The sequence below is a fragment of the Jatropha curcas genome, chromosome 5, assembly GCF_041381405.1.
Source record: "Jatropha curcas cultivar XTBG-Jc1 chromosome 5, XTBG_Jcur_1.0, whole genome shotgun sequence".
Classification (NCBI taxonomy): domain Eukaryota; kingdom Viridiplantae; phylum Streptophyta; class Magnoliopsida; order Malpighiales; family Euphorbiaceae; genus Jatropha; species Jatropha curcas.
The window spans coordinates 1,014,280-1,041,643 of record NC_143155.1 but is presented as its reverse complement, the minus strand read 5'-3'; the positions used below and the strand labels follow the sequence as shown (position 1 = coordinate 1,041,643).

The 27,364-nt window shown below is 35.2% G+C and overlaps 5 protein-coding genes and 1 pseudogene across 7 annotated transcripts; 4 read left to right on the top strand and 2 right to left on the bottom strand.

Annotated features, from left to right (window-relative positions):
- Positions 1 to 4,725: 4,725 nt before the first annotated feature.
- Positions 4,726 to 6,004, bottom strand: LOC105629967 (transmembrane protein, putative (DUF677)). The gene is made up of 2 exons (XM_012211634.4): positions 5,845 to 6,004; positions 4,726 to 5,748 (listed from the first exon to the last, which is right to left on the bottom strand). Exons 1-2 carry the CDS (start codon positions 5,882 to 5,884, stop codon positions 4,748 to 4,750), a joined length of 1,041 nt encoding a protein of 346 aa, XP_012067024.1. The 5' UTR covers positions 5,885 to 6,004; the 3' UTR covers positions 4,726 to 4,747.
- A 196-nt stretch (positions 6,005 to 6,200) lies between these two features.
- Positions 6,201 to 6,647, top strand: LOC149495976 (uncharacterized). Its single transcript, XM_089722122.1, has 2 exons — positions 6,201 to 6,209; positions 6,309 to 6,647. Exons 1-2 carry the CDS (start codon positions 6,201 to 6,203, stop codon positions 6,645 to 6,647), a joined length of 348 nt encoding a protein of 115 aa, XP_089578248.1.
- A 1,989-nt stretch (positions 6,648 to 8,636) lies between these two features.
- Positions 8,637 to 12,167, top strand: LOC105629966 (uncharacterized; annotated as a pseudogene). Its single transcript, XR_016320956.1, has 4 exons — positions 8,637 to 8,699; positions 9,302 to 9,919; positions 11,227 to 11,436; positions 11,541 to 12,167. The product of XR_016320956.1 is annotated as an uncharacterized LOC105629966 (transcript).
- A 1,267-nt stretch (positions 12,168 to 13,434) lies between these two features.
- Positions 13,435 to 14,560, top strand: LOC105629900 (glutathione S-transferase U7). The gene is made up of 2 exons (XM_012211545.4): positions 13,435 to 13,925; positions 14,012 to 14,560. Exons 1-2 carry the CDS (start codon positions 13,614 to 13,616, stop codon positions 14,369 to 14,371), a joined length of 672 nt encoding a protein of 223 aa, XP_012066935.2. The 5' UTR covers positions 13,435 to 13,613; the 3' UTR covers positions 14,372 to 14,560.
- Positions 14,561 to 21,578: 7,018 nt separating this feature from the next.
- Positions 21,579 to 24,374, bottom strand: LOC105629899 (universal stress protein PHOS32). Of its 2 annotated transcripts, none has more exons than XM_089721800.1 (3): positions 23,992 to 24,374; positions 23,677 to 23,905; positions 21,579 to 21,919 (listed from the first exon to the last, which is right to left on the bottom strand). In XM_089721800.1, exons 1-3 carry the CDS (start codon positions 24,164 to 24,166, stop codon positions 21,742 to 21,744), a joined length of 582 nt encoding a protein of 193 aa, XP_089577926.1. In that variant the 5' UTR covers positions 24,167 to 24,374; the 3' UTR covers positions 21,579 to 21,741. The 2 variants fall into 2 exon arrangements, with proteins under 2 accessions (XP_089577926.1, XP_089577927.1); XM_089721801.1 differs by lacking the exon at positions 21,579 to 21,919 and adding an exon at positions 23,010 to 23,356 and having other exon boundaries at positions 23,992 to 24,315.
- LOC149495975 (glutathione S-transferase U7-like) lies at positions 21,936 to 22,946 on the top strand. The gene is made up of 2 exons (XM_089721799.1): positions 21,936 to 22,311; positions 22,398 to 22,946. Exons 1-2 carry the CDS (start codon positions 22,000 to 22,002, stop codon positions 22,755 to 22,757), a joined length of 672 nt encoding a protein of 223 aa, XP_089577925.1. The 5' UTR covers positions 21,936 to 21,999; the 3' UTR covers positions 22,758 to 22,946.
- Positions 24,375 to 27,364: the final 2,990 nt, after the last annotated feature.

The following is a 27,364-nucleotide window of genomic DNA, read 5'->3' as shown; positions in this document are numbered from 1 at the left end:
ACGAAAAACATGGATATATTTGTTGTGCACAAAGGACCAAGTATTCAAGCACTTTCAGCAACCATTCGATGGTGGAAAGGGAGACTGGAGTGGCATTGAAGTGTTTGCGCACGGATAATGGTGGTGAATACATCTCTAACGAGTTTAGAGATTATTGTAGTCAGCATAGTATCAGGCATGAAAAGACAGTTCCTGGTACGCCTCAACACAACGGTGTTGTTGAACGGATGAATCGCACCATTATTGAAAGAGTCAAATCCATGCTCAAAATGGCCAACTTACCCAAGCCATTTTGGGGAGAAGCTGTCAATACTGCTGTCTACCTAATCAACCGACTACCTTTAGCACCTTTAGATTTTGATATCCCGGAGAAGGTCTGGATAGGTAGATATATTTCATACTCTCACCTGAGGGTATTTGGCTGCAAGGCATTTATGCATATTTCGAAGGAGCAGAGATCAAAGCTTAATGATAAGTCAGTTCCTTGCACTTTTGTCGGTTATGGAGACGAAGAGTTTGGTTACAGGTTATGGGACCCAGTGAAAAAGAAAGTTATCTGGAGCCGAGACGTAGTATTCCACGAGAATGAGATCATGGCAGATACAACTTGTGAAGAATCCACAAGTGATGGTGTTGTTGATATTACACCAAGAAGCATTCCTACAGATGATGTCATGAGAGGAGGAATGCCAGAATCAGAACGGGAAGAAGAAGAAGAGCCAGTCATGGGGGATCAAGAGACGATTGTAGATGATAACAGTGATGCAGAGGGTGTTGAGCAGGGGGAGCCAGAGAACCCCATTCCATCAGAAGGAGTTGAACCTCAATTAAGAAGGTCAACCAGAGAACTCCAACCATCTACAAGGTACCCTAGTTCTGATTACATTTTGCTTACTGATGAGGGGGAGCTAGAGAGCTTCCATGATGTGCAATCTTGCGAAGGTAAAGATTGCTGGACAAAGGCCATGCAAGAGGAGATGAATTCTTTGAAAAAGAATGATACATATGAGCTGGTGAAACTTCCAAAAGGGAAGAGAACACTCAAGAACAAATGGGTGTACAAACTGAAGAAAGATGATGGCAACCTAGTAAGATACAAAGCTCGATTGGTCGTGAAAGGCTTTACTCAAAAGAAAGGTATTGACTTTGACAAGATTTTTTCACCAGTTGTGAAAATGAGTTCTATTTGAGTTGTGCTAGGTCTAGCAGCCAGTTTGAATTTTAAGTTAGAACAGCTTGATGTAAAGATCGCATTCTTGCATGGGGATCTAGAGGAAAAAATCTATATAGAACAACCAGAAGGTTTCAAGGTCAAGGGAAAAGAGGACATGGTTTGTCGCTTGAAGAAGAGCTTGTACGGGTTGAAACAAGCACCGCGACAATGGTATAAAAAGTTCTTTCATGGTGAATCAAGGATACAAAAGGACAGATGCAGATCCTTGTGTATATGTCCAGAAATTCTCTGATGGTAAATTTATCATCCTTCTCTTATATGTTGATGATATGCTAATCGGTGGACCAGATGCACACATGATTAGTAGGTTAAAAAGTGATTTGTCAAAAGCATTTGGCACGAAGGATTTGGGATCGACAAGGTGAATTCTTGGAATGGAGATTATCCGAGACAGAAAGTCCTACAGGTTATGGTTATCGTAGGAAAAATATATTGAACGAGTTCTAGAGAGGTTCAATATGAAGAATGCTAAACCAGTTAGCACTCCACTTGCCGCTCACTTCAAGTTGAGTAAGAAATCCTAACCATCAATAGAGAAAGAAAAAGGAGATATGTCAAATGTTCCATATTCCTCAGCGGTCGGAAGTTTGATGTATGCAATGGTGTGTACGAGACCGGATATCTTGTGAGTCGATTTCTATCAACTCCCCAGAAGACACATTTGGAAGTAGTGAAGTGGATCTTTAGATACTTGAGAGGAACTTCAAAGTTATGTTTAGCTTTTGGAGGTGAAAAGGCTGCACTTGTTGGTTACACAGATGCAGATATGGTCGGTGATCTTGATGAAAGAAATCTACATCAGGATACCTATTTACATTCTCAGGGGGAGATATTTTATGGCAGTCGAGATTACAAAAATGTGTTTCGTTATCAACGACCGAAGCAGAGTACGTTGCAGCAACAGAAGAAGGAAAGGAATGCTTTGGTTAAAGCGATTCTTTCAAGAATTGGGTGTGCAACAGGAAAAATATATAGTTTATTATGATAGTCAGAGTGCATTAGACTTGAGCAAAAATACTATCTATCATGCATGGACGAAGCACATTGATGTAAGATATCATTGGCTGAGACTAGCTATTGAAGAGAAGCAGTTCCAGTTGCGAAAAATCCATACAGACAGAAATGCTGCAGATATATTGACAAAGGTAGTTTCGAAGGAGAAGTTCCAACTGTGTGTCAAAGCGGCAGGAATGGAGAGTCCCACCATGTTGTCAGGAGGGGGAGAATTGTTGTGGGGTCCTTCTGCATATGGGACCCACACACATTTGAAAAAAAAAAAACAAACACATTTTTTTTGTTGGTCAAAGAAAAAAGGAGATTCAAACGTGTGGAACCCACACACGTTTGAATGAAGAAAAATTAGGGAGGATGGATGCCTTAATTAACGCGTCAGTCTATGGACGCGTTAATTACGCTTCCCCTTCTCCTACAAATCAGAGAAGGTTTCCTCAACCAAAATACAAAAAAAAAAAAAAAAAAAAAGAATAGAAATACATAAAAGGTTCCTAAAATTGGGAAAGAGAGAAAATAGTGAGGATTTTTGGGGTGTTTTTGGAAAACACTTAGAGTACCACTATTTTTGTAATCTCTTTTTGTACCTACTATTTTTAGTAGAAGAATTATTCGAAATTTTTGTCCTGTGGACGTAGCCCATAACAGTTGAAGGGTGAACCACGTAAATCTCTGTGTCCTTATTTTCCATCTGACATTTACGGTAATTATTTAAATTTTTACTGTGATTATTATTTTCTGGTGGATTCGATCGTCAACATCCAATACATAATTATTAGAGGTATATGTGGTAATAGTAATTTTATTTTACTTTTACCACCGGTATTTTTCCGCAGGCCCCACTCGAGATCAGTTATAATCCTAACAAATATTATATAAGATGACTTGACAGATTCTCATTCTTAGAATTACAGTAATAGAAGAAGAAGCAGAGGCAGCAAAGAATTTAAAACCCTTAGTTGATTGTTAAAGAAAGATCTTGCAAAAGCAGGACTTTGAAGAACTTGATGAGCAGCTGAAGGTTCTTGAGAAGGAGTTAAAAGAGAAGGAAATTTTAGGAGGTGAGAGGATCAGGTACTTGAACATTGTGGCATTTTTTTTATAGTGTATTGGTTCCAACTTCCAAGTCTGTTAATACAGTTGTGCTCTGTATTAACTTAGTTAGACTATGAACATATTTTTTATTGGGGGGAAAAAAAATTAAAATCGGTCCTTAAATTAAAGTAACACATGAGTACCTTTGTTTTCAAGTTTGTAACTTATAATTCCATTAACATTATTTATCCTTATATCCAGAATAGCCTCTTTTAATTGTCAATTGATTGAGAAATTAATTTTCTAAATTATAGTCAAAGTAATTGTCAGCTCCCTAAACTTATGATTCCGTTAACACTTTAATCCCTTTAGTTTAAACGACAAGATCAAAATATTAATGGAAACATAAGTTCAGCTCCCCAAACTTATAGATTCTGATTTCGTAACACTTTGATCTCTTTATTTTAGACGGAGAGATCAAAGTATTAATGGAAACATAATTTAGAGACCTCATATTTAGTTTTTTAAAAATAGAAGTCCTTATGATTTAATTTAACTATAATGTAGAGATCATTTATTCTTTTCCCTTTTATTGATAAAATGTAGTTTGATTCAAAGAGTTCATTTTGGAAAAATATTCGGATTCTATGACATTTGACCAAACTGAATCGAAAATCCAATTGACCCATTTTAGTTTAGTTCGGTCAACCCACTTAAATAGATTCGATTTTGTCAATTTACCCGGTTTGAACAGAAGTTATTAGTGATTTGCTTCGATTTTACAAAACCTAATCAGTTGGGCTTAAAATGGCGGGAATGATAAAAGTGGACCAAAATCGGCCATCCAATCAAGTTGATTCACTTTAGATGTCAAATTCACTTCGGTTCAATTCCAAGTGCGAAAAATTCAGTTTCACGTTCTTTAGTCTTGGTCAAACCGAAACCAACCTTTTACTCACCCTCTATCTATAACAATAAATCAGGTTGATTTTGGAATGAAAACTGAGAGAAGTTTTTGAATGCAATATATTTTTTTAGTTTACTTATATATTGGTGTTCTTTAATTCTTTAATGCAAAGAGAGACAAATTTGTGGGCATATTTTATAATCTGGGTCTTTGGAAAATTTTTATGGATGACTACAGAATTTGAAGGAATAAGAGTTTAATGGATGACTACAGAATTGAAGAAAAGAAAAGTGAGAAGCCGCCAAATTCATCTCCCTCTTCCTCTCTTCTCTGTGCATGGAGGCCATCAAAGTTTAGTAAGTTGCATTTTATTAACTTTTAGCAATTTTTAGTAGCCAAATTCTTTCTATCTCTATATCTAAAATATTATATAAGATGACCTGACAGATTATCATTATTAGAATTGTAGTAATAGAAGAAGAAGAAGAAGCAGAGGCAGCAAAGAATTTGAAACCCTAAGTTGATTGTTGAAGAAAGGTAGAAATGTAATTTCCTTCACCTTATTTTATTTTGTATATAATCTCCTTAAGTACAAGGGTTCTAGCTCTATTAATTGTCATTAAGCACAAGTACAAATGCTCCTCCAGCTCATCTAACTGCTCGCTAAAGCAGCAATTAGTCTTCTTCAGCTCCCTCACCACTTCCCCATTGCCTTGGCTCTCAACCCAAAACTTCACCGTTTCGTGCATGTGCTCCACCTCGTCATTTACCCGAGCCACCAATCGGCTAATGGTTTCCAAGTCCCTACTCAGAATATACGTCCCCTTTGCAGCCATGTCGAGCTGAGCCGACACTTTGCCCAGCCTTTTACTAGAGCCCAGCTCCAACGAAGCCGTTAAAAGAGCTGGGGCAGCTACCAGCAACGCCAAAGCATGAGTTGCGAGGATCACGGTTAGTGAAGCTGTGAAAGCCACCACAAATAAAGCTGAGCTATGTTTTAGTTTGCTATTCAGCTGGAGTTTGGCTTTAGCCTTGTCGCGGCTTGACTCGAGCTGCTTGAGCAAATTGGCGCAATCAGCTTGTATGGCTCGAACTTGGCTTGCAGATGGAGCGGACCAGTGAAACGGATTTAGGGAGTTGGTGAACTCGGTTAGACGGGTTAAAAGGATCTCCGGTGATAAAGGATCCAAGGATTTGATGGCGGTTTTTAAAGAGCGGTATCTGACACGTGTATGGTCGATATCCTTTAGTAACGAGCCACATAAAAGAGAGGCGTTGGCTGTTTGGCTGAAATATTGGGTTAAAAGAGAGTGGGTTTTAGGCGGGTTACGGGTCAAGGCAAGGATTTTGGTAACCGTGGGCTGATCTGGATCCAAAAGATGTTCAAAGAAAAGTCGATAAGATGGAAGGCGAGCGGCAGTTGTTGAGTCAACCGGAATAGACATGGAAGAGGTTGGATCGGATAGCGAAAGGACACGTGTCCAAAAGTCATTGTATGATTCAGTCCTGAAGGCATTGGCATATTCTTCGCGTACATCAATGGCGGTGGTGGCAATAGCCTCTGCTCAAAATAATGGTAAAACCGTGACGAATTAGGATATGAAAATCATTTTTTTGTGATAGAAAGACAGAATGAGAAAAAAAAAAAAATATATACCTGATGTGGAGGAAAGGAATTTTCTGATTCTAATTTTCATTCTGAACTGTCACAATGCAAACAATGAAGAAACACCAAAAGCTCAAAAATTGCTTGAAAACTATTGTTTTGAGGTGGAAAGGATAACTTAAAAGAAACAAGGGAGAGTTAGACGGGCCAGGATTTGGTCCTTGCAGTGGAAGGGAAGACAGACAGGCCTAAATGATGGATCTTGCTTAGAAGGAAAAGAAAACATTTCTTGGAATTATATAAAATAGATATTAAGGTGAGAAAATCAATTAGACTACATGACCCTAATGCCTTAATTATTGATTATAAAAAATTCAATAGAATAAAATAGATTCTACAATTTATAAATGAATTTCGTACTTGAAATACATTTAAACAAAACAAAGAATGATTATTTTTTTATTGCTTATTGAGGTAATTAAGTTGTCCTAAATCTTATTGTGAAGATCTTGCAGATAGCTTCCAAGTTCAAAGCAGCTGAAGTAGAAGAGCAAAAGCAGGTCTTTGAAAAACTTGATGAGCAGCTGGAGCTTCTTGAAGAGGAGTTAAAAGAGAAGGAATTGTTAGAAAGTGAGAGGATTGGATACTTGCACATTGTGGCATTTTTCATACTGTATTGTTTCCAACTTCCAAGTTTGTTAAGAAGTACTAGAAATAAAATTATTGTTGAAGAGAAATTTCAAGCTTTAAGGATGGAGAGGCCTCATCAAACTGATGGTTTGTTCAGTGAATGCCTGCCTCCTAAAGAGAACATTATGCTTATATTAGAGTCCACTTCCAGCTCCATGCTTTAAAAACTACTTCCAAATAGAGGGCAAAACTTATAGATCTTCCATGCAGTTTTGTAGTTATTGATGTCCTGTCTCATTGTTTCTTTTTGGTTTCTAGTTACCGAAAAATTGTAATATTTTCAGTAGTTAATTACTTAAAATCGTTTAATTCACCTTATACAAAAATTATTTATTATGCTTTTAGATTCTTTTTTTTTTTTTTTTTTTTTTTTTTGAGGAATTTTAGATTCTTCAATTTCAAATTTGATTCAGAATAAACCATATCATGTATTTTTTTTTTTTTGGGGGGGGGGGGGGGGGGTGTGTTGTGGTTTTGGGGTGATCTTTAACATTATCAATGTTACCAACTCTACTGATATAGCAAAACTCAAAAACTAGAGGAGGGATTTCTAAAAAAATTGTACTGGATCTTGTATAATTCAGTTCTCAATTCAAAAAGTTGGGATTTTGATTCATGTTTTGAATCTTGTTTGAAAACAATGTTATCATCATGATTCTGCAGCTTGATGCTGGAAATTATATATTTTTTTAACTACTGTTAGAAATATCCAGTTCTAAGAGGCTTTGGCTTATTCATCATCTTGCAGCTACACCTGAATCCAATTCATGCAGTGGTGCAGCTTCGGCCATCTTTGGAACATGTCATCTCCGGTGACTCGAAAAGGAGGAACAGTGCCTCGTTTAACTTAGAACCTTCTGTTAAGATTGAAGATTCCAGCAAGGGGAAAGCCTATTGGTCCATCAAAGAAGCAGGCTCTCTCTCTCTCTCTCTCTAACATATACACAAAGCCTCAATTAAATTGCCAGTACGTGCTTTAATTGGTCATGTGGTCCCAAAGATTGTCGCTTCTGGGCCTAGTATCAGATTGCAATTGTAGTTTGGATATGAAACTCACTTTAAACACTCTCAAAATGTGCAATCATCTTCTGTTTTAATAATATTCTATATGAAGTAAAGCTTCCTGCTCGCTGAGATATTATATATGTCTGTTTGTATATTTACGGCTTCATGCTTGTCTAAATGTTATAGGCACCCCAGGATTTTGCTAAAGTTATTGAGTGCTGGCTCTATGCTGTTCTGTGTTTGTGCACTTAATCTCGTATGACTTGAGGGGAAAAGTGAATAAGGATATAGTAGCTTTAGACTTTCTATAAACATTTCCACAATATGGTAGAATGGAGTTTCATCTAGTATATCAAGATTAAGGTTCACTTGAGTCTAGTACTCAATCATCCCCTTTTATTTCTTTTATGTGGTGCAGATCAAGCAGACAGAGGTAGCGAATGATTAAGTTTCAGATGATGAGGAGGTAAAAGAATTTTCAATCTAATTTTTAAATTCATATGCAGTAAAACAAATTTGTGTTGTTGTAGGAACTTTTAATTGTTGATTTTTATGCTTTTTTTTTTTTTGCTTTATTTGATGATATTTATGATGTCGTATTATTTGGAAATCCATGATTTCGAAGCACTTTTGGCTTTTAATTTAATCTTTAAACTAAATTCTAAGGTTGTTAAACAAGGCAATTTAATTTTCTCAAATCCATCATATTTGTTAATAAAAAACAATGAAATTTAAATCGCTTAATTTTATTCCAAAAATATATTTCAACTCCATAGCCCAAACGATGGAATGTGAAATTTTATGAATTTTATCCATAGATTGTGAAATCCATAGAATTTCACATTGATCAATCCAATACGCACTGAATAAAAAGTGTTAATTCTTTGGCTTCTAGTTAAGAAATTGTTGCTTGTGTTCTTTAGTTGTTCCATGCTTCGAGGAGTGATTTCTCTTCTAGGTATCTGCAGAAAATGATTGCACAAGAAGGTTCTCCCTTGGAGTTTACAATGCTGCCGTACGATTACTTAGCATTTTTTTATTCGATCACTAGTTATTCAGCGAAACATTTTGCAAGTCGTTAGCTTATGTTTTTCCTTTCTGGAGCATTGAGCATGCTGATTTTTGTGTTGTGTTACTTGAAGGTATGATTATATGAGTTCGTTGTGTCCTGTGGCATCCAACAATGCCAAATCAAAAGGCCCTTCAAGAAGGTAGTGTCACTCTTTCAATTACTAGTTATTTTTTCATTAATTTTATGGGTGTTTCGAATTGCAAGTTTTTTCACATCTCGCTGTCCATGCTTAGAAAAAAAAAATGCATAGATGCAAAATACATGCATGAATGTGCATATTTGAAGTCTTTCAGGTCCACCTTTGTTGACCAGGTTACCTTGGAATGAAGTTTTGGTAGAATAATTAAATGTAGTTACTTTTGTTTGGGAGGGTTAATAGTAACATGAATACCATTTATGGTAAAACTATTGAAAGTTTTGATGTTTTAAAGTATTTTTATGATTATTTTATATGAAAATTTGAATGCACCTATTCGAGAATATAACCAACTGAACATTATTCTGGAGTTTGGACTGCTTTGGACTTAGTTGAAAAAGTGAAAATCGGAAAGTATCAGTAGGAAAGTAAGAAACGAGTGTAATAGGTGTTTGTGTTTCTGCCATTTGTTTCTAGTATTTTGAAGGAAGATTTTAAACTTTGATAGGAAAGTCACATTTTCTTGATGTGCAGTTTGTCATTTTTGAAAGCTGTTACCAATTCTTTTTTCCCTCTTTGATAACCCCCAAGTTTGTTTTTAATAGGGATCTCTAGTTCAAAGATTTAGTGTTCTTAAGCACTTTGCTCCAGATGACACTGTTGAAGATGTCTTAACAGTTCTTCAGAAGCATGGACAATTATTGCAGGGACTTTGGGCTCCAAGGACTACTTTGCTGTTCCCATATAAACAAGAGGTTTCTGAAAGGCGTGCTAGAGATTATATTCTTATTTTATTTAGCAAGAGTTTGGTGGTCAAGCTCTTCACAAATTACTAACTTGCCTGCAAATCTTAGAAAACCTGCCCTAGCCATGCTCAACATGCTCGCTGTTGAAAGGCCTTTCTTTAAGGATTGGAAGTTTAAAGAGTCACCGGATGTAGCATTTATAAAACTCTATCCAGAAATTGTTAAACAGCAAGAAGAAGTTTGGGAAAGATCAGAGAAAAAGTTGACTGATAATTTAAGTCATTATCAAAATCGCAGCAAGGAGAATACGAAGCCCACTATAGCTCAAAATACTGCAAAAGACTTGGATGCTTATAAAACTGCACCCAAAAGTGCAAGTGGAAATAGAGTGCCCACCAAAAAGATTGTAACAGCTGAAACTCGAGAAGCTTTACTAAAGGTTCTGCCAAAAGTTTTTCAAACTCACAAGGTTTGCAGGTATGCTTTTCATTTTTTATGTTTGTCAATTACTTGTGCCATTCACACATACCTTTATGCTCCCTCTCTTTGGACTCCAAAACATTCATGGAAATATGAAATAATCATTGCTGTATTGGGTTTCTTGGGATGAGAGAGAGGAAATAGAGAGAGAGTGTTGGATTTTTCCTTTGGAAGTGAGAACCGTGGTGTAGAGAATGAGAGAAGGGAGAAATATTTAAAAAATATTGTTTTATTCGATCAAGTATATGATGTTATTTTTTTAACTTCAAGTTTGATCATCCTCTCACTTTGGATACAATTCCAACTGAGTTTGTAAACTGGGACAAAATTGAAAACTTTCAAGTTACAAGAAAAAATTGCAAAGATACGCAAGCCTTTTTTTTTTTCCCTTTGTGATTAAACCTTTTCATTATGAAATTTCATTCATAAAAAATTTGGAGTTCATAAAACTACTTTCTTCAGATACTAAAATTTGCACGATGACGTTGTAGGGAAGAGATTGATTGATTCCTTTTAAGCTTTACCATGTCTGTCCCAGTCATGGTATTAAAATCACCTTGCTTGGTCTCAATATATTGGCTTTCGGATGCAGTTCTTTCTTTTAAACGAGGCTAACGATCCCATTGGTTGTCAAATTTTCCCACCTTTTCAATTATATCCAGTTTTTTGAAATTTTATCAATTTGATGCATGTATGCGTATAGTTGTTGGCATTGTATCCAACAACTTTTGGCACATGCAATTGATTATGTGCTGACCCATTTTTTTATTGGTTGTAATCATATATACTTTAATTCCTGGCATGTGCAATTGATTAAATGCTAACCAAAGAGGAAACATTGGAAAACAAATTTCAAATTGCTTGAAGTAGTTCATAAAAGTATGCAATTTCTTAAAAATACAAATTGAAAATGCAAATATTACTGAGAACGATAATTTGAGAACACAAGTTGTGACCTATGAACTTGGGGAGAGGTTGTGTTTCAATTGTTGATTTGTTCTATGATATTGGGATTTGTTTTGAATTAAAGCAACAGAAGAAACTATTTGGATATAATTGCAACCTGAGATTTTCTGGATAGCATTGCACCGGTGACCTGTGTGGAAGTATAGAGGACAAGAGACAAATTTATAAAAATTTCCCAACCTGGATTTTGAGAAAATATGGAACATTGAGGACATATTAGATCATTAGGCCTTTGTTTACATTAAGTTTGTTGTTACAAATTGGTGGAAGCTTGTCCTGCAACTTTTTTTTTTTTTTTTTTTGGACTAATCTCTTAGAATGACATGGCAATTTTGCAGCTTTGAAATGATTCGCCAAGGCTTGCGGGACTTGGCCATGTCTCTGTCTACTCTTCTAAAGGCAGATCCTAGGATTACAAAACTTGCAGCGGATGGTGGTGATGCACCTCTAGAGGAGCTTCAAGAAATCATAAGCCAAGTTGCAACAAATATTCATGGTTCTTATATTTTGAAGTCATCTCCAGATCACCCAGAACATGACCTATTGAGGTAATGCTATAATGTTAACCTCACCCAGAATATGACCTCTTGAAGTAATGCATTAATGTTAACCTCAATTCTTCTTTTCTTCTGACCCATGGCCCACATTACAGGAAAGTTGTAATTGATCTCCTATTGGCAAATGCAAATCTTAAGAGGGCTGAATGTTACGGACAAATTCCGTAACCGTGTAGGCCAGCATCAAAGATGCGTACCTAGCTGCGTTTCAACCTGCGTGGGTTTGAGCGGCTTAGCGGATTAAGGCGTTCTGCCCCAGTGCTCCATTACCCCATGCAAAGTCTGCATGCAGGCGGGGTAGTGTGCTGCTCGGGCACAACTGGTAGAGAGCTGGGCCGCTCTCCTGATGAGCCCATGGCAGGGCGAAACCAGTGTGGTACGGTATGGCGAGGCTTGCCTCGGAGCTATGCGGGAGGGCTCCCGGGGCGCCGCACGGGCGCAGTGCTGCGCGAGACTCTATGCCCGTGACATGAAGCCATTAAAGCAGACATGGAGACAACAAGTCAATCATTAAGAGGGCTGAAGTCAATAATTCTCAGACATGGAGACGACAAGTACTATTTCAAACCAATTGATTAGTTACGGTGCGATCTGCTGTGTCAAGTGAAATGCTATCAAAATTTTGTTGGTAATAAGCTAAACATGTTTAATTTTATTGATTGGTAGTGTATATTATGGTTAATTTCCTTTATTGCTTATGTCTAACTTCTACTTGCAATAAAATGTGGTATTGGTAATGGCAATCAATTTGTTAGATATTGTATTTTCCTTACTGCATTTTCTTTTTAGGCAAAAGAAAAATGAGAAAATTACAAGCATGTCCATGGATTATGCAATTAACTACAGCTCGGTCCTTGTGTTTCTAAAATAGATTTCTCTCCCTTTCCGGCTGATATTTATCAGAAAGAAATCTGTCAAAACCAAAAAGCTTGGTGTTATGAAAACCAATAATTTTTTAATGCAAAAATACCTTATGGTGACATAAAAGCACTCTCATTGACCCATCTCTTTTGTATTGTTTTCTTTTAATGACCTGCCTCATTAAAGCCACTACTAATGCATACGGAAATACATTATAGTGTAGCTATCCATCTGCATCTATACATCTATTCACATAAATCAGCAACCAAGAAGTTGCCATGTGTTGATCCAAGTAAGCTAGAAAGTCCCTTACAAGCTTCTAGTATGTAGAGGCGAGCAAATTTGAACAGAACTGAAAACCGAAGGGAGCCAAATTATTTTCGATTTTTGGTTCGATTATTTGATTTTCGGTTTCAAAATCAGTTACTAATTTATTTTTTTTTTTTTTTTTTGGTTTTAGGTCTTGGGATTGATTATTATAAAATACTTATTTTCTGAATTAAACTGAATTGTTTGATCAAATTGATGTCTACCGAACAATTTGGTTTGATTTCATGACTTACTTTGATTTGGTTCAATTTCAATAAAAAACAATTTTGATTTTTGCAATTCGATTCAGTTTGGAACCTAAACACCCATTTGCATATCCATACTAGTATGTGCTAAAAAGTGTGTCCATGCCCAACAAGTTTCAATAATCTGCTACTGTTCAGTAACAATCTTGTGTACATAGAAACTGATAGAGCGAACTTTTAATTGAGGGATTAAAGAAAAATTTTCAGAAGTTAGAAGGAGTGAATTAAAAAAAAATCAGTATTTTACAGAAATATTATTCACAGAAACTTTAGATGAAGGGGACGAAGTCCCTCTTCGCATAGGCAAAATTTGCTAAAATAAAATTTAAAATTAAAAAAAAAAAAAAAAAAAAACGTCCATCGCATTTGAAGTCATGGGGTTAACCTCAAAGAATAAAGCAGGGCAGAAACAGGGGAAAACAGAGTAATTACACATTACTCCCCTTCTATATTAATGGTCCAATATGCTAGTTCATGAGGTCATCAATGACTTAGGCAAATATAAAAACAAAACCATTTTGCATAATTTTCTAAAAGTTACGAAAGTGTCCAGCACTTTCTTGTTCAAAGTCCTTGAATTTGTTGAGGATAGCTCCACCTCCACCACAGAATTCTGTTCATCAAGAAAGCTGGAAAAGTATACTCCTTTCCTATAAAAAGGCAAAAGAAGAGAAGAACCCAACACAATCACATGCCTAGCATCACAAATTACATTGAATTGCAGAAACCAAAATGGCAGAAGAAGTGAAGCTATTTGGTATGTGGGCTAGTGGTTTTAGCCACACTATAGAAATAGCCCTAAAACTAAAAGGGATTCAATTTCAGTACATAGAAGAAGACCTCTCTAACAAGAGTCCTTTGCTCCTCAAGTATAACCCAGTACATAAAAAAGTTCCTGTGCTCCTTCACAATGGAAAACCCATTGCAGAATCACTTGTAATTCTTGAATACATCGACGAAACATGGAAAAATGATCCTCTTTTGCCTGAAAACCCTTATGAAAGAGCTAAGGCTCGCTTTTGGTCTAAATTTGTACAAGAGAAGGTGAATAAGTTATTTCTTTTTCCCCAGTTTTTGCTTAGTGATAATGTTTCTAAAGCTGGTCTAATTGACATTAAAAATGTATGCAGGTCTTGACAACAGCTTTTAAGACTATTACAGCTGAAGGGAAGGAGAAAAAGCAACTCGTTGAAGAAATCCATCAACAGATTATGTTTCTTGAAAATGAGCTTAAAGAAAAGGAATTCTTTGGAGGTGAGACTATAGGATACTTAGACATTGTGGCTTTTTGTATATTGAATGGGTTTCGAGTCACTCAAGAAGTTGCTCAAGTTGAGTTTATAAGTGAGGAGAAATTTCCAGTTCTATGCAAATGGATAGGAAAGCTTCTTGAAATAGGTTTAATCAATGAATGCTTGCCTCCCAGAGATAAACATATTGCTCATGTTAGAGCTCGCATTGAAGCTGCAAAGTCATCTTCTTCCTCCTAAAAAAAGATCTATTATTGAAGAGATGTCTTCAATATAAACACCTTTTGAGAATAACTTTTTCTTTTCTGGGTATGTAATGGTGAGAGGGATCAAGAATAAGCTTGGCTGAATTCCATTTTTATTTGTAATAATCCCATTTTAGTTTGATGTCATCAGAATCATTTATAAGAGATTCTATGTTCCTATGTAGAGTTATTTCTTATTCAAATTAGACCATTCGCATGTGTATTATATAAGACTGAATCCATTCCATTTCGCTTTTAATTTAATCTTTAAACTAAATTCTAAGGTTGTTAAACAAGACAATTTAATTTTCTCAAATCCATCATATTTGTTAATAAAAAACAATGAAATTTAAATCGCTTAATTTTATTCCAAAAATATATTTCTTCCAAAAATATATTTCAAATCCATAGACCAAACGATGGAATGTGAAATTCGAAGAATTTTATCCATAGATTGTGAAATCCATAGAATTTCACATTGATCAATCCAATAAGCACCGAATAAAAAGTGTTAATTCTTTGGCTTCTAGTTAAGAAATTGTTGCTTGTGTTCTTTAGTTGTTCCATGCTTCGATGAGTGATTTCTCTTCTAGGTATCTGCAGAAAATGATTGCACAAGAAGGTTCTTCCTTGGAGTTTACAATGCGGCCGTACGATTACTTAGCATTTTTTATTCCATCACTAGTTATTCAGCAAAACATTTTGCAAGTCTTTAGCTTGTGTTTTTCCTTTCTGGAGCATTGAGAATACTGATTTTTGTGTTGTGTTACTTAGAAGGTATGATTATATGAGTTCGTTGTGTCATGTGGCATCCAACAATGCCAAATCAAAAGGCCCTTCAAGAAGGTAGTGTCACTCTTTCAATTACTAGTTATTTTTTCATTAATTTTATGGGTGTTTCGAATTGCAAGTTTTTTCACATCTCGCTGTCCATGCTTAAACAAAAAAAAAAGCATAGATGCAAAATACATGCATGAATGTGCATATTTGAAGTCTTTGAGGTCCACCTTTGTTGACCAGGTTACCTTGGAATGAAGTTTTGGTAGAATAAGTAAATGTAGTGACTTTTGTTTGGGAGGGTTAATAGTTTTGGACTGCTTTAGACTTAGTTGAAAAAGTGAAAATCAGCAATTATATGGAAGTACATTAATAAAATCTTGGCATAATAAAATGATTAAAAAAGTAAAAGATGGTCAGTAATCACTGAACAGTTTGGTTATTTCTATCAGCTTATAAACAGTAGAGACTAAGATATTGAGTCATTGTACTCTTCTTTTGTACTGCTTTCAGAGAGCATTTTTTGTTGTTCCTTACCAACCATATATAATTTTATCTCTTGGAATGGTTCCAAATTTTTTCAGCTGGGTGACTAATTGATGGTGATAGGAAGATTTTATTTCCCTTTCACAAGGGTAGAACATTCGCTATTCTTTTTCTGTTTACATGCTGATTGTTGCTCAATTGCATCGAGAGCCCCGCTTTTCACATAACTGCTTGTCATATTGGATTTTAAAGATGTGATCTGATGTTTCAGGTTTTTTCTCTCTTTGCCGGTAGAAGAACGTATTAAGAAATTGCTTTTAGAGGTTTTTTATGAGTTAAAACAACGAATATGCATCTTCTTTGATTATGTAATGGTGGTTGTCAAGTTGCATTAATTTCACTTGTGTGAATATTGTATGCGTTTGTGTTGCACGCATTTGTGATGTAATAGGTTTTACCATGACTAGTTTTTTGACATGCAAGATATTTGATATGTTAGTCTTTCAAAGACTTGTGCATTTCTTTTAGGGAACAGATAGCATCAGTGGTGTTGTGGCGTGCCCACTCATTGGGTTGAAAATGTTAAAAAAGAGAAAACATGTGGGTCCTATGGTATCCACAATCTTTGACAAAAGAAAAAAAAACAAAGAAGAAATCGGTGGACGATGCAATGCTTCAAACACACAAGCCGAGCGAAAGAAAAAAAATTTTTGGAGAGTTTTTTTTTTTCGGTTTTAGAAAGGGTTCTAAAATTAGGGTAAAGAAAATAGTAAAGATAATTTAGGGTATTTTTTAAAAAATATTTTTGAGTGTCACTATTTTTTACTACTCTCTTTTAAGCTTACTATTTTTATAGTGGAAGAATAATTCAGAGTTTGTCCCGTAGACGTAGTCCTAAACAGTTAAGGGTGAACCATGTAAATTTTTGTGTGTCATAATTTTATGCTGCCGTAATTATTTTCGTAATTTTCATCGTCGGGCCCTAACAAATGGTATCAGAGCTGAAGGTTCCAACAAATCCAGCCAAGCAGATAGCGGTACTGGATCCCTGGATATATTTTGAAAATAAATATACAACGATGACGAGAAAATTACGACGAGTCCATTGGTGCAGTCCATTCGAAAAGACGTTGTAGAATCGATCTAGTGATGAATAGTAAAATAGTAACTCAAGGTTGATGGTGAACAATACTATTGGCGTTACTGTTGCTGAGTCCATTTCAAATAAGCCAGCACTATTCACGTGTATAGTTACTATTCACGCATACGGTACTATTTACGTATACTATTACTATTCATGCATACGGTCACTATTCATGCATACGGTTTCTGTTGGTGATAATATTCTGCACAAGTCAAAAATGAACGATAGAACAACAGGCACAATGGTTAGACTCAACTCATCAAACTATGCAGTATGGAAGATATTATTGGAAGATCTTCTATGCTGCAAAGATCTCTTTGAAACGATTGAGTTGAAAAGAGTCAGGCCAACTTTAATAAATGAGACTGATTGGAAGTCGACTAACAGAAAAACAGTCGCAACTACCAGACAATCTGTTGAAATGAGCGTCATAAATCATATCACTCATGAGAAAGATGCCTATTCAATCTGGAAGAAGTTGGAGGACATGTACGAGAGGAAGAATGCCCAGAACAAAGCTTGTTTAATGAGAAAGCTTGTAAATCTAAAGTACAGAGATGGCGAAAGTGCTTCAAATCACTTGGGCAAATTCCAAGAAATTTTGAACCAACTGACGATGTCAAAAATAGTGCTAGACGACCAGGTGCAGGCACTATTCTTATTGAGTTCCTTGTCGGACAATTAGGAGACGCTGATTCTCACGCTCAGTAATGTGTCAGAGGGGAATCTGACCGTAACCACAGTTAAAGAAAGTATTCTAAATGAAGAAACCAGACGTAAGGAGAATGGTACGAGTAGCAACTCAGATGCACTCGTTACAGTTACAGAAAGGAGGGGGAGAAGCAAAACCAGATACCCCTAAAATCCAAACAAACGTGACAATTCACGGAGAAGATCCAAGTCAAGAAAAGGTGTCACTTGCTATCATTGTGGCAAGCCCGGTCATATCCAAAGGCACTGTAGAAAGTGGAAGAAGGAACGAGCCAAAGAAAATGATGAGGAAAAGAAAGACGATACGGAAGTAGCTTCAGTAGCTATTGATGTTGATGCAATCGGTGATGGTAGTGCATTGATTTCTCATGCTGGTCTCAGTGAGTGTTCCACTAGTCAACAATCTCTTTGGATTATTGACTTTGTATGTTCATATCATATTTCTTCAAAGAAGGAATATTTTTCATCACTTACCCTCGGAGATTATGGCCATCTCAAGACTTTGAATGGCACATATGTGAAAAATTGCAGTATTGGAACAGTATGCATCAAAACCAATGCTGGTTATGATCTTTGGTTGGAAGATGTGAGATACACTCCTACGGCAAATTTCAATCTAATCTCAGTTCATTGTCTTGATAAATTGGGTTATGCAAATCTGTTTGTCAACAGAACTTGAAGCTTTCCAAAGTTAACCTGGTGTTCGGAAGAGGAAGAAAGTTCAACACCCTCTACTACACCCAGGCCAAAGTTTGCACAGGAGTGGTGAATGCAGTTGAAGATTCATCTGCTGAGTTGTGGCACAAACGACTTGGTCATTTGAGTGAGAAAAGAATGGAGACTCTCACCAAGAAGAAAATGCTATCTTTGAAAGGTTTGCCTTTAAAAATATGCATTGATTGTTTGTCTGGTAAACAACATAGAGTTTCCTTTCAAAGATCCCCTTCTCCTTCTAGAAAGCCTGGTATTCTAGAATTGGTACACACTGATGTTTGCTCAATGGGTGACAAATCCTTGAGTGATTGCTCATATTACGTCAGCTTTATTGATGTCCATTCTAGAAAGGTGTGGGCTTTACCAATAAAGTCAAAAGACTAGGTTCTGGATATGTTTAAAGTCTTTCATGTCAGTGTTGAAAGACAAACGGGAAGAAAGTTGAAATGTGTTAGAGCTGATAATGGTGGTGAGTATAGAGGACCATTTGAGAAGTATTGCTCAGAACATGGCATTAGACTTCAGAAGACAGTTCCCAAAACTCCACAACAGAATGGAGTTGCAGAGAGAATAGAACCATTGTTGAAAGGGTTAGATGTATGCTCTCTCATGCCAAACTTCCGAAAACCTTTTGGGCTGAAGCAATGAATACTGCAGTTTACTTGATCAACCTTTCACCTTCAACCTCCCTCAACGGAGATGTACTAGAAAAGGTGTGGTCAAGGAAAAATATTTCTTACGATCATCTTAGAATATATGGCTGTAAGGCTTTTGTTCATATTCCAAAGGATGAAAGATCCAAGCTTGATTCGAAGTCAAAACAGTGTATCTTCTTGGGTTATGGAAATGATGATTTTGGGTACAGATTATGGGATCCAATTGAAAAGAAGCTCATCAAAAGTAGAGATGTAGTATTCCTGGAAGACCAAACCATTGAAGACTTTGAGAAAAATGAAAAACCAAAGTCTATCAATGAGTTTCCTGTTAGTCTTGATGCAGAACCTCATGTAGAATCACAAAACGATGAAGAAGATGATGGTGAACCTGTTCAGAATGATGTTGAACCAGCTCCAACAGAAGAACTGCCTCAATTGAGAAGATCTGCGAGAGGCAGGATACCTTCCCAGAGATATTCTCCTAATGAGTATGACTTGTTGACTCAAGGGGGAGAACCAGAGAACTACCAGGAGGCAATGGAAGATTGTAAAAGGAATGAGTGGTGGAAAGCCATACAAGATGAGATGGAGTCCTTGCATGAGAACCGAACTTATGAATTGGTGAAACTGCCTCAAGGTAAGAAGGCACTGAAAAACAAATGGGTGTTCAGGTTGAAGACTGAACAGAACAACTCACAGCCGAGGTACAAGGCAAGACTGGTTGTGAAGGGATTCGGTCAGAAGAAAGGAGTTGACTTTGAAGAAATTTTCTCACCCATAGTCAAGATGTCTTCTATCAAAGTTGTGCTCGGTTTAGCAGCTAGCTCGAATTTGGAGATCGAGTAACTTGATGTGAAGACCGCTTTCCTCTATGGTGACTTAGAGGAGGAAATTTATATGGAGCAGCCAAAAGGGTTTAGAATCAAAGGCAAAGAACACTTGGTGTGTAAATTGTAGAAGAGCTTGTATGGCCTCAAACAAACTCCAAAACAGTGGTACAAAAAGTTTGACTCTTTCATGGTAAATCATGGGTATGAGAAAACTACTTCTGATCATTGTGTATTTATGAAAAAGTTCGTAGAAGGTGACTTTATCATTCTCTTGTTATATGTGGATGATATGCTAATTGTAGGACATGATGCTAAGAAAATTGAGAGCTTGAAAAAGGAGCTTGGAAAATCCTTTGCCATGAAGGATTTGGGATCGGCAAAACAGATTCTCGGAATGAAGATCTCTAGAGACAGGAAACAGAGAAAGTTGTGGCTATCTCAAGAGAAGTACATCGAGAAAGTTCTCAGCAGATTTAAGAGGGCTGAAGTCATTAAAGCAGCCAAGCTTGCTCTTAAGAGGAATGTTACCGCCACTGAGTTTAGCAAGGTCACTTTTCTCTTCAGTAGTACCCTTCTTTGTCTTTCCTTCTATTTTTTTTTGTGGTATCGGCCATGGGGTAGGTGGGATTTAGTTTTGTCTTAGCATTACAAATTTGTGGAAAGTGCTATTGCGTTGAATAAAGTTGAAGCGATGCACAAAGTTGACATGAACTCGTAAAGCTGTGTGATAACTAGTTGCAACCATCTTGATATTGAATAACATGAAATGATTTATTCCATTATTTTCTAGTGTGGACGCTAAATATTCCAAGTGATTAATTACAGCATGTGTCATAAGGTGATTATCATAAGCTTTTGTCACTAATTTCTTTTTTAAAGGACAAAAGCACCACTAGTGGTTCATCATTTACTTTTGGACTTCTACTTGTGTTAATTTCCTTTATTGCTTATGTCTAACTTCTACTTGTAATAAAATGTTGTACCTGGTAATGGCAATCAATTTGGTAGATATTGTATTTTCCTTACTGTATTTTCTTTTTAGGCAAAAGAAAAATGAGCAAATTACAAGCATGTCCATGGATTACACAATTAATTACAGCTCGGCCCTTGTGTTTCTAAAATAGATTACTCTCCCTTTCCGGCTAATTTTTATCAAAAAGAAATCTGTCAAAACCAAAAAGCTTGGTGTTCTGAAAACCAATAATTTTTTAATGCGAAAATACCTTATGGTGACATAAAAGCACTCTCATTGACCCATCTCTTTTGTATTGTTTTCTTTTACTGACCTGCCTCATTAAAACCACTACTAATTAATGCATCTATACATCTATTCACATAAATCAGCAACCAAGAAGTTGCCATGTGTTGATCTAAGTAAGCTAGAAAGTCCCTTACAAGCTTCTAGTATTTAGAGGTGAGCAAATTTGAACAGAACTGAAAACCGATGGGAGCCAAATTATTTTCGATTTTTGGTTCGATTATTTGATTTTTGGTTTCAAAATCGGTTACTAATCTTTTGTTTTTTTTTTTTTTTTTGGTTTTAGGTCTTGTGATTGATTATTACAAAATACTTATTTTCTGAATTAAACTGAATTGTTTGATCAAATTGATGTCTACTAAACAATTTGGCTTGATTTCATGACTTACTTTGATTTGGTTCAATTTCAATGAAAAACAATTTTTGAATTTTGCAATTCGATTCGGTTTGGAACCTAAACACCCATTTGCATATCCATACTAGCATGTGCTAGTAAATGTGTCAATGCCCAACAAGTTTCAACAATCTGCTACTGTTCAATAACAATCTTGTGTATATAGACACTGATAGAGCCAACTTTTAATTGAGGGATTAAAGAAAATTTTTCAGAAGTTAGAAGGAGTGAATTAAAAAAAAAAATCAGTATTTTACAGAAATATTATTCATAGAAACTTCCATCTCATTCGAAGTCATGGGGTTAACCTCAAAGAATAAAGCAGGGCAGAAACAGGGGAAAACAGAGTAATTATACGTTACTCCCCTTCTATATTAATGGTCCAATATGCTAGTTCATGAGGTCATCAATGACTTAGGCAAATATAAAAACAAAACCATTTTGTATAATTTTCTGGAAGTAACGAAAGTGTCCATCACTTTCTTGCTAAAAGTCCTTGAATTTGTTGAGGATGGCTCCACCTCCACCACAGACTTCTGTTCATCAAGAAAGCTGAAAAAGTATACTCCTTTCCTATAAAAAGGCAAAAGAAGAAGAACCCATCACAATCACATCCCTAGCATCACAAATTACATTGAATTGAAGAAACCAAAATGGCAGAAGAAGTGAAGCTATTTGGTATGTGGGCTAGTGTTTTTAGCCACACTATAGAAATAGCCCTAAAACTAAAAGGGATTCAATTTCAATACATAGAAGAAGACCTCTCTAACAAGAGTCCTTTGCTCCTCAAGTATAACCCAGTACATAAAAAAGTTCCTGTGCTCCTTCACAATGGAAAACCCATTGCAGAATCACTTGTAATTCTTGAATACATCGACGAAACATGGAAAAATGATCCTCTTTTGCCTGAAAACCCTTATGAAAGAGCTAAGGCTCGCTTTTGGTCTAAATTTGTACAAGAGAAGGTGAATAAGTTATTTCTTTTTCCCCAGTTTTTGCTTAGCGATAATGTTTCTAAAGCTGGTCTAATTGACATTAAAAATGTATGCAGGTCTTGACAACAGCTTTTAAGATTATTACAGCTGAAGGGACGGAGAAAAAGCAACTCGTTGAAGAAATCCATCAACAGATTATGTTTCTTGAAAATGAGCTTAAAGAAAATGAATTCTTTGGAGGTGAGACTATAGGATACTTAGACATTGTGGCTTTTTGTATATTGAATGGACTACGAGTCACTCAAGAAGTTGCCCAAGTTGAGTTTATTAGTGAGGAGAAATTTCCAGTTCTATGCAAATGGAAAGGAAAGCTTCTTGAAATAGGTTTAATCAATGAATGCTTGCCTCCCAGAGATAAACATATTGCTCATGTTAGAGCTCACATTGAAGCTGCAAAGTCATCTTCTTCCTCCTAAAAAAAGATCTATTATTGAAGAGATCTGTTCAATATAAACACCTTTTGAGAATAACCTTTTCTTTTCTGGGTATGTAATGGTGAGAGGGATCAAGAATAAGCTTGGCTGAATTCCATTTTTATTTGTAATAATCCCATTTTAGTCTGATGTCATCAGAATCATTTATAAGAGATTCTATGTTCCTATGTAGAGTTATTTCTTATTCAAATTAGACCATTCGCATGTTTATTATATAAGACTGAATCCATTCCATTTCTTGAAACGATAACTAATTCTTTATTTTTCGTCTCGAAAATAAACAAACATTACAAAACAACATGAAACTTTGCTAGATGATACAAGAGTCTCCAACGACGCAAGATACTCAAATATACAAGATTATAACATTAAGACAGCCTTTGAAATTATAGCAGCAAAGCTAAGCACAAAAATTTCAATAAAAAGCAAGTACAAATAGAAGCAGGATAAAGCCACAATCACTTCACAAAGATCAGGAGCAGAATTTCAATCAACACCCATGAGCACTTTGATCCTTAACAACAGTCACAGGGCAAGTTGCATTTGTCAGCACATAATTAGCGACACTACCGAGCAGAACCCTATAGTTCAATTTCAATCAATCAATACATAAATAGATAAAAGTTTATAATTTTTATGAACTCTGAAGTAATTTGATCTCAACTCATTTATATAATGCTAAGGCCATATTCAGAAACAACTTTTTAAGTAGCTTTTAGCATTTTGATAAATGATATTTTTATAGTATTTGGTAACATATTATTTGAATCACCAGGTTAAGGCAGTGTTTAAAGTACTCAAGGTACTCAAAACAGTTAATAGTTAAACACTGCTAAAACAGTTAACGGCTACCAAAACAACTAATTTTACCGAACACAGCAGAAAAACTAAACAGATGTACCTTTGTATAGTACCGAGGCCTCTGCTACCCATAACAAGACAATCAAGCTTCAGATCATCAACTGCCTGACATAATCTGTCTCTTGCATCTCCCCAATATAATTTTGCCAATACAATCACCTGTTTCTGCCTGGAGGCTGTATCTAGTAGATCCAAAACCTCAGGATCAAGATTGATCTCATACTTTTGTGCCACTTGTTCATCTCTAAACTCCTCCAATGGAATCAGAGCTACAAAGCAGGAACCCAGATTAAATTAAAGTTTCAAACTTTCACTATGATTATATTAACCTTGAGAGATGAATATTAGGACTTACGTGCACCAGAATTATACCAGAGAAGGTTGCGAGACTCATCTCCTTGAGAAGGCTTGACATGGATGACAAACAGAGTGTCACCTTCGTCTATAAGATTAGAAATTGCCCATTTGAGAGCTAATTTGCTTCCTTTGGAAAAATCCAGGGCTATGGCTATGTTCCTGTTCTTTCCCATCGTTTTTTTTTTTTTTCCTTGAAATTCAAGAATCCTCTAAGCAAGATCAATAGCAAAAGAAGAGAAGAGACCAACAAAGGGAGAAGATAACTAACTACAAATCATGGGTGCTTGTTGACTTTTAGGTGCAATTTTCCTTCTTTTTGTTATTTATTAATTATTTGGAAAATTAGAAAGTATTATCTAGTCATTTCCTCAGTCTATTGTAACTTGCTTTGCTTTTCTGTGTCATGTCTCGTCATTGGCAAAAAATGAAAATCAGATTAGAGTTCTCGATAAGTTTGGAAATGGATGGCTAGAACTTCATCCCTGCATTGACCCTTTTTTTTTCTTGCTTGTGTTACAGAATTGAATTTCCAGTTATAGATAGAAAATAATTAACAATGAGAACTTAATTTAATAATTTGGAATTCCAAGCAGAGAAGCTCTTCCATGCAAGTTGTATGAAAAACTAAGTCTTCAGCAACATAACTTGATAGGTCTCCTGTCACCCATTAACTTTTTTTTTTTTTTGACTTTTTTTTGAATATATATGTTAGAAGGATAATCTTTACAAAGCATAACCTAGCAATAAATGCATATATAACATGTGGCAATATATTTAGGTTTGAATCTCTTCTCCCTCAATCATTAAAAAAAAAAAAAATAATCTTTCTTTTAAGGAAAGGATAAATCCATTCATCATCTCTTCCAAGCCTCGCATACACATTTCACCTACCAATCATCTCAACTAGTCCCACCACCTGTCTACTTGACTGCTTCATAATCTCCTGTTTTATTATTTGTAAGACTAATGTTTTATTCTACACAAAGAACTCAAGAGAGTATCAGACTTGTTTAAACTCCATCTATGGATTTACCTGATGATTAAAATAATAAAAAATATGTTTTTTTTAAAATAAAAATATTTTTAACCATTCATTTAAAAAAAAAAAAGGATAAAATGGAAATAACTTTTAAAATTTGTCTTTTCTGATTAGTTAAAGTCACTAAATCTAGATAACTCTAATCCTTTAAGACAAGAAAGGATCATGAGCAATTAATGGCCCATTATAATTTTTAATATTATATATGGCCACTTGTGATTCTTAGTCAAAGGTGAAAAACTGATTTGTTTAGACGTGATCGATTGCTCATGAACCAAATTAATAAAAATAAAATTTTTTATTTAAATAAAAATATTTCTCTATATACACAAAAAAATGAAATAGTAATAATTGACAATATTTTTATTGGTGGGACCATAGACATGGTTCCCTTATCACCTAAGTTTTTAGGTTATGCATCAACCACCTGGTTCGCTATTATTTAGGTTATACGAATACATGACAAGAAATCACCTAATAGATATTAGGATTTCATTACCGAAGACCGCCTAAATCGACTCGGGATTTAATTACAGTCAAGGCTCTTCACCTCTCTTTGTAAATGTGTTTAGTGAGGATCAAACCAGCGAGATCTTCCCACATGTCCGGCCTGCGTTGTTAACTGAGCTATAACTCGTAGGTGGTGCTTCAAAACTTTGCTTGCAACATACATCAAAATAATATTTTGCACAAATTCAATGTCTAACCACAATTCTTCAGACAAGGATCATAGCATGCACGCAAAAAATATTTTTTTTATTATAGCAAGTCAATTAAAAATATATATAATTTTTTTATTTATATTTTTCCTAATGAATGGTAATGAATTATCCTCGTTGAAACAAAAAAACTGATTTTCGTTGGTTTGGTATATGACTAAGGCGCATACACCTAGTGTAGGTAAGTCTTTTTAGCATAGGAAGTTTATATACTTTAAAAAAATAAGTTAATGTTTTTATGTATTAAATTTGTGGATCCATTTTCATAGATTTTAATAATCTCAATAATAAAAATATGAAACATGAAATTATTATTATTTTCAAACTTTCTATCTAAAAATCAGATTATTATTTTACCATTTCTATCATATTCCTAGGAAACAAACGTTATTTTGAATAGTTGGCATCTTTTGTTAATACATATAGCAATAAAATAATTACATACACACGCTTACACAGGAAATGCAGAATCACGACTAATTATTTATTAATTGTGTTCTTAAGTCTTTTGCATTTTTTTGTTTGCTGGGAAGGGCAAATAGAATTTCTGATGAATGAATATGCTTACATCTATTTTGATTTTGATTTTAATTAATTAATTAATTAATTATATTCAAACTTTCTTACCTTTAAAGCCATAAAGAAATCCAAACTATTCCAACTCAATTCACATGCTAAAAACATTTTTGACATTTACTCATATATTCATCTTCCTCACAAACAGGAATTAAGTTTCCACTGTCTTAGATAGAATATGAAATGTGTTTTTATTAGCAAATGTAACAAAAACATTTTTTTAATTAAATTTCTATTCAATCTTCATCTTCAACCAAACCTACATTTTGGTACCTAACACACGCTGCCTACTTAGCAATAAGAATGGACGTTAGACACTTACCTAATCTATAATTAAAAACAAACAAATTAGTTAACAAATATTGCCTATTTAAAAAAAAAAAAAGAAACAAAGAAAGAACATGCATACTAAGCTAAACAACAAAAAGTCGGATAACTGTATCTACGGATTGTGGCCCAATTGGTAACGTAGACTGGACATGTGAGATGGCTCTTGAATTTGATTTCCGTTAAACACACCTGTAGAGAGGAACAAAAAATCTTAGCTATAACTAAGTCCCGAACTGAATTAGGAGATTCTTGATAATAGGGTCCGGATATTAGTAATTTCAAAAAAAAAAAAAAAAAAACAAAAAAGTTAGACAACTTCTACTATAGTTTCCACCATTTGTCTTCTACATAGTCTTATTGTTGGCAAAAATGACAAAAATAGACTTAAACATTTGTACCTTGCTAACCTAAACAAATATAAAATTACTAAAATAAATAAATAAATAATACATGTTTACCTAATGAGAAGTTGTGCAAAACCAACTCTACAACAACCTTAACCGTTTGTAAGTACGTGTCAAATGGAATAATCTTGTAGGCTAAAATAGCCAACAATAGCCACAAAAATAATTTCTTATAATCTATATATCAAATGGAATAATTTTGTACCCTAAACTATATATGTTGCAATTGGAATAATATTGTAATTCTGTGAGCATCCGCGTGCATGTTTTATATTTACTTTATTTAAAAATCTAATTTAGGGG

Coding starts and splice junctions, on each gene's coding strand:
- LOC105629967 (XM_012211634.4), bottom strand. CDS start 5,884: ATGAAAATTAGAATCAGAAAATTCCTTTCCTCCACATCAG. Junction 5,749..5,844: donor ATTCCTTTCCTCCACATCAG/GTATATATTTTT, acceptor TATTTTGAGCAG/AGGCTATTGCCACCACCGCC.
- LOC105629900 (XM_012211545.4), top strand. CDS start 13,614: ATGGCAGAAGAAGTGAAGCTATTTGGTATGTGGGCTAGTGGTTTTAGC. Junction 13,926..14,011: donor CTAAATTTGTACAAGAGAAG/GTGAATAAGTTA, acceptor AAATGTATGCAG/GTCTTGACAACAGCTTTTAA.
- LOC149495975 (XM_089721799.1), top strand. CDS start 22,000: ATGGCAGAAGAAGTGAAGCTATTTGGTATGTGGGCTAGTGTTTTTAGC. Junction 22,312..22,397: donor CTAAATTTGTACAAGAGAAG/GTGAATAAGTTA, acceptor AAATGTATGCAG/GTCTTGACAACAGCTTTTAA.
- LOC105629899 (XM_089721800.1), bottom strand. CDS start 24,166: ATGGGAAAGAACAGGAACATAGCCATAGCCCTGGATTTTTCCAAAGGA. Junction 23,906..23,991: donor CTGGTATAATTCTGGTGCAC/GTAAGTCCTAAT, acceptor CCTGCTTTGTAG/CTCTGATTCCATTGGAGGAG. Junction 21,920..23,676: donor GGCCTCGGTACTATACAAAG/GTACATCTGTTT, acceptor GCCTTTTTATAG/GAAAGGAGTATACTTTTTCA.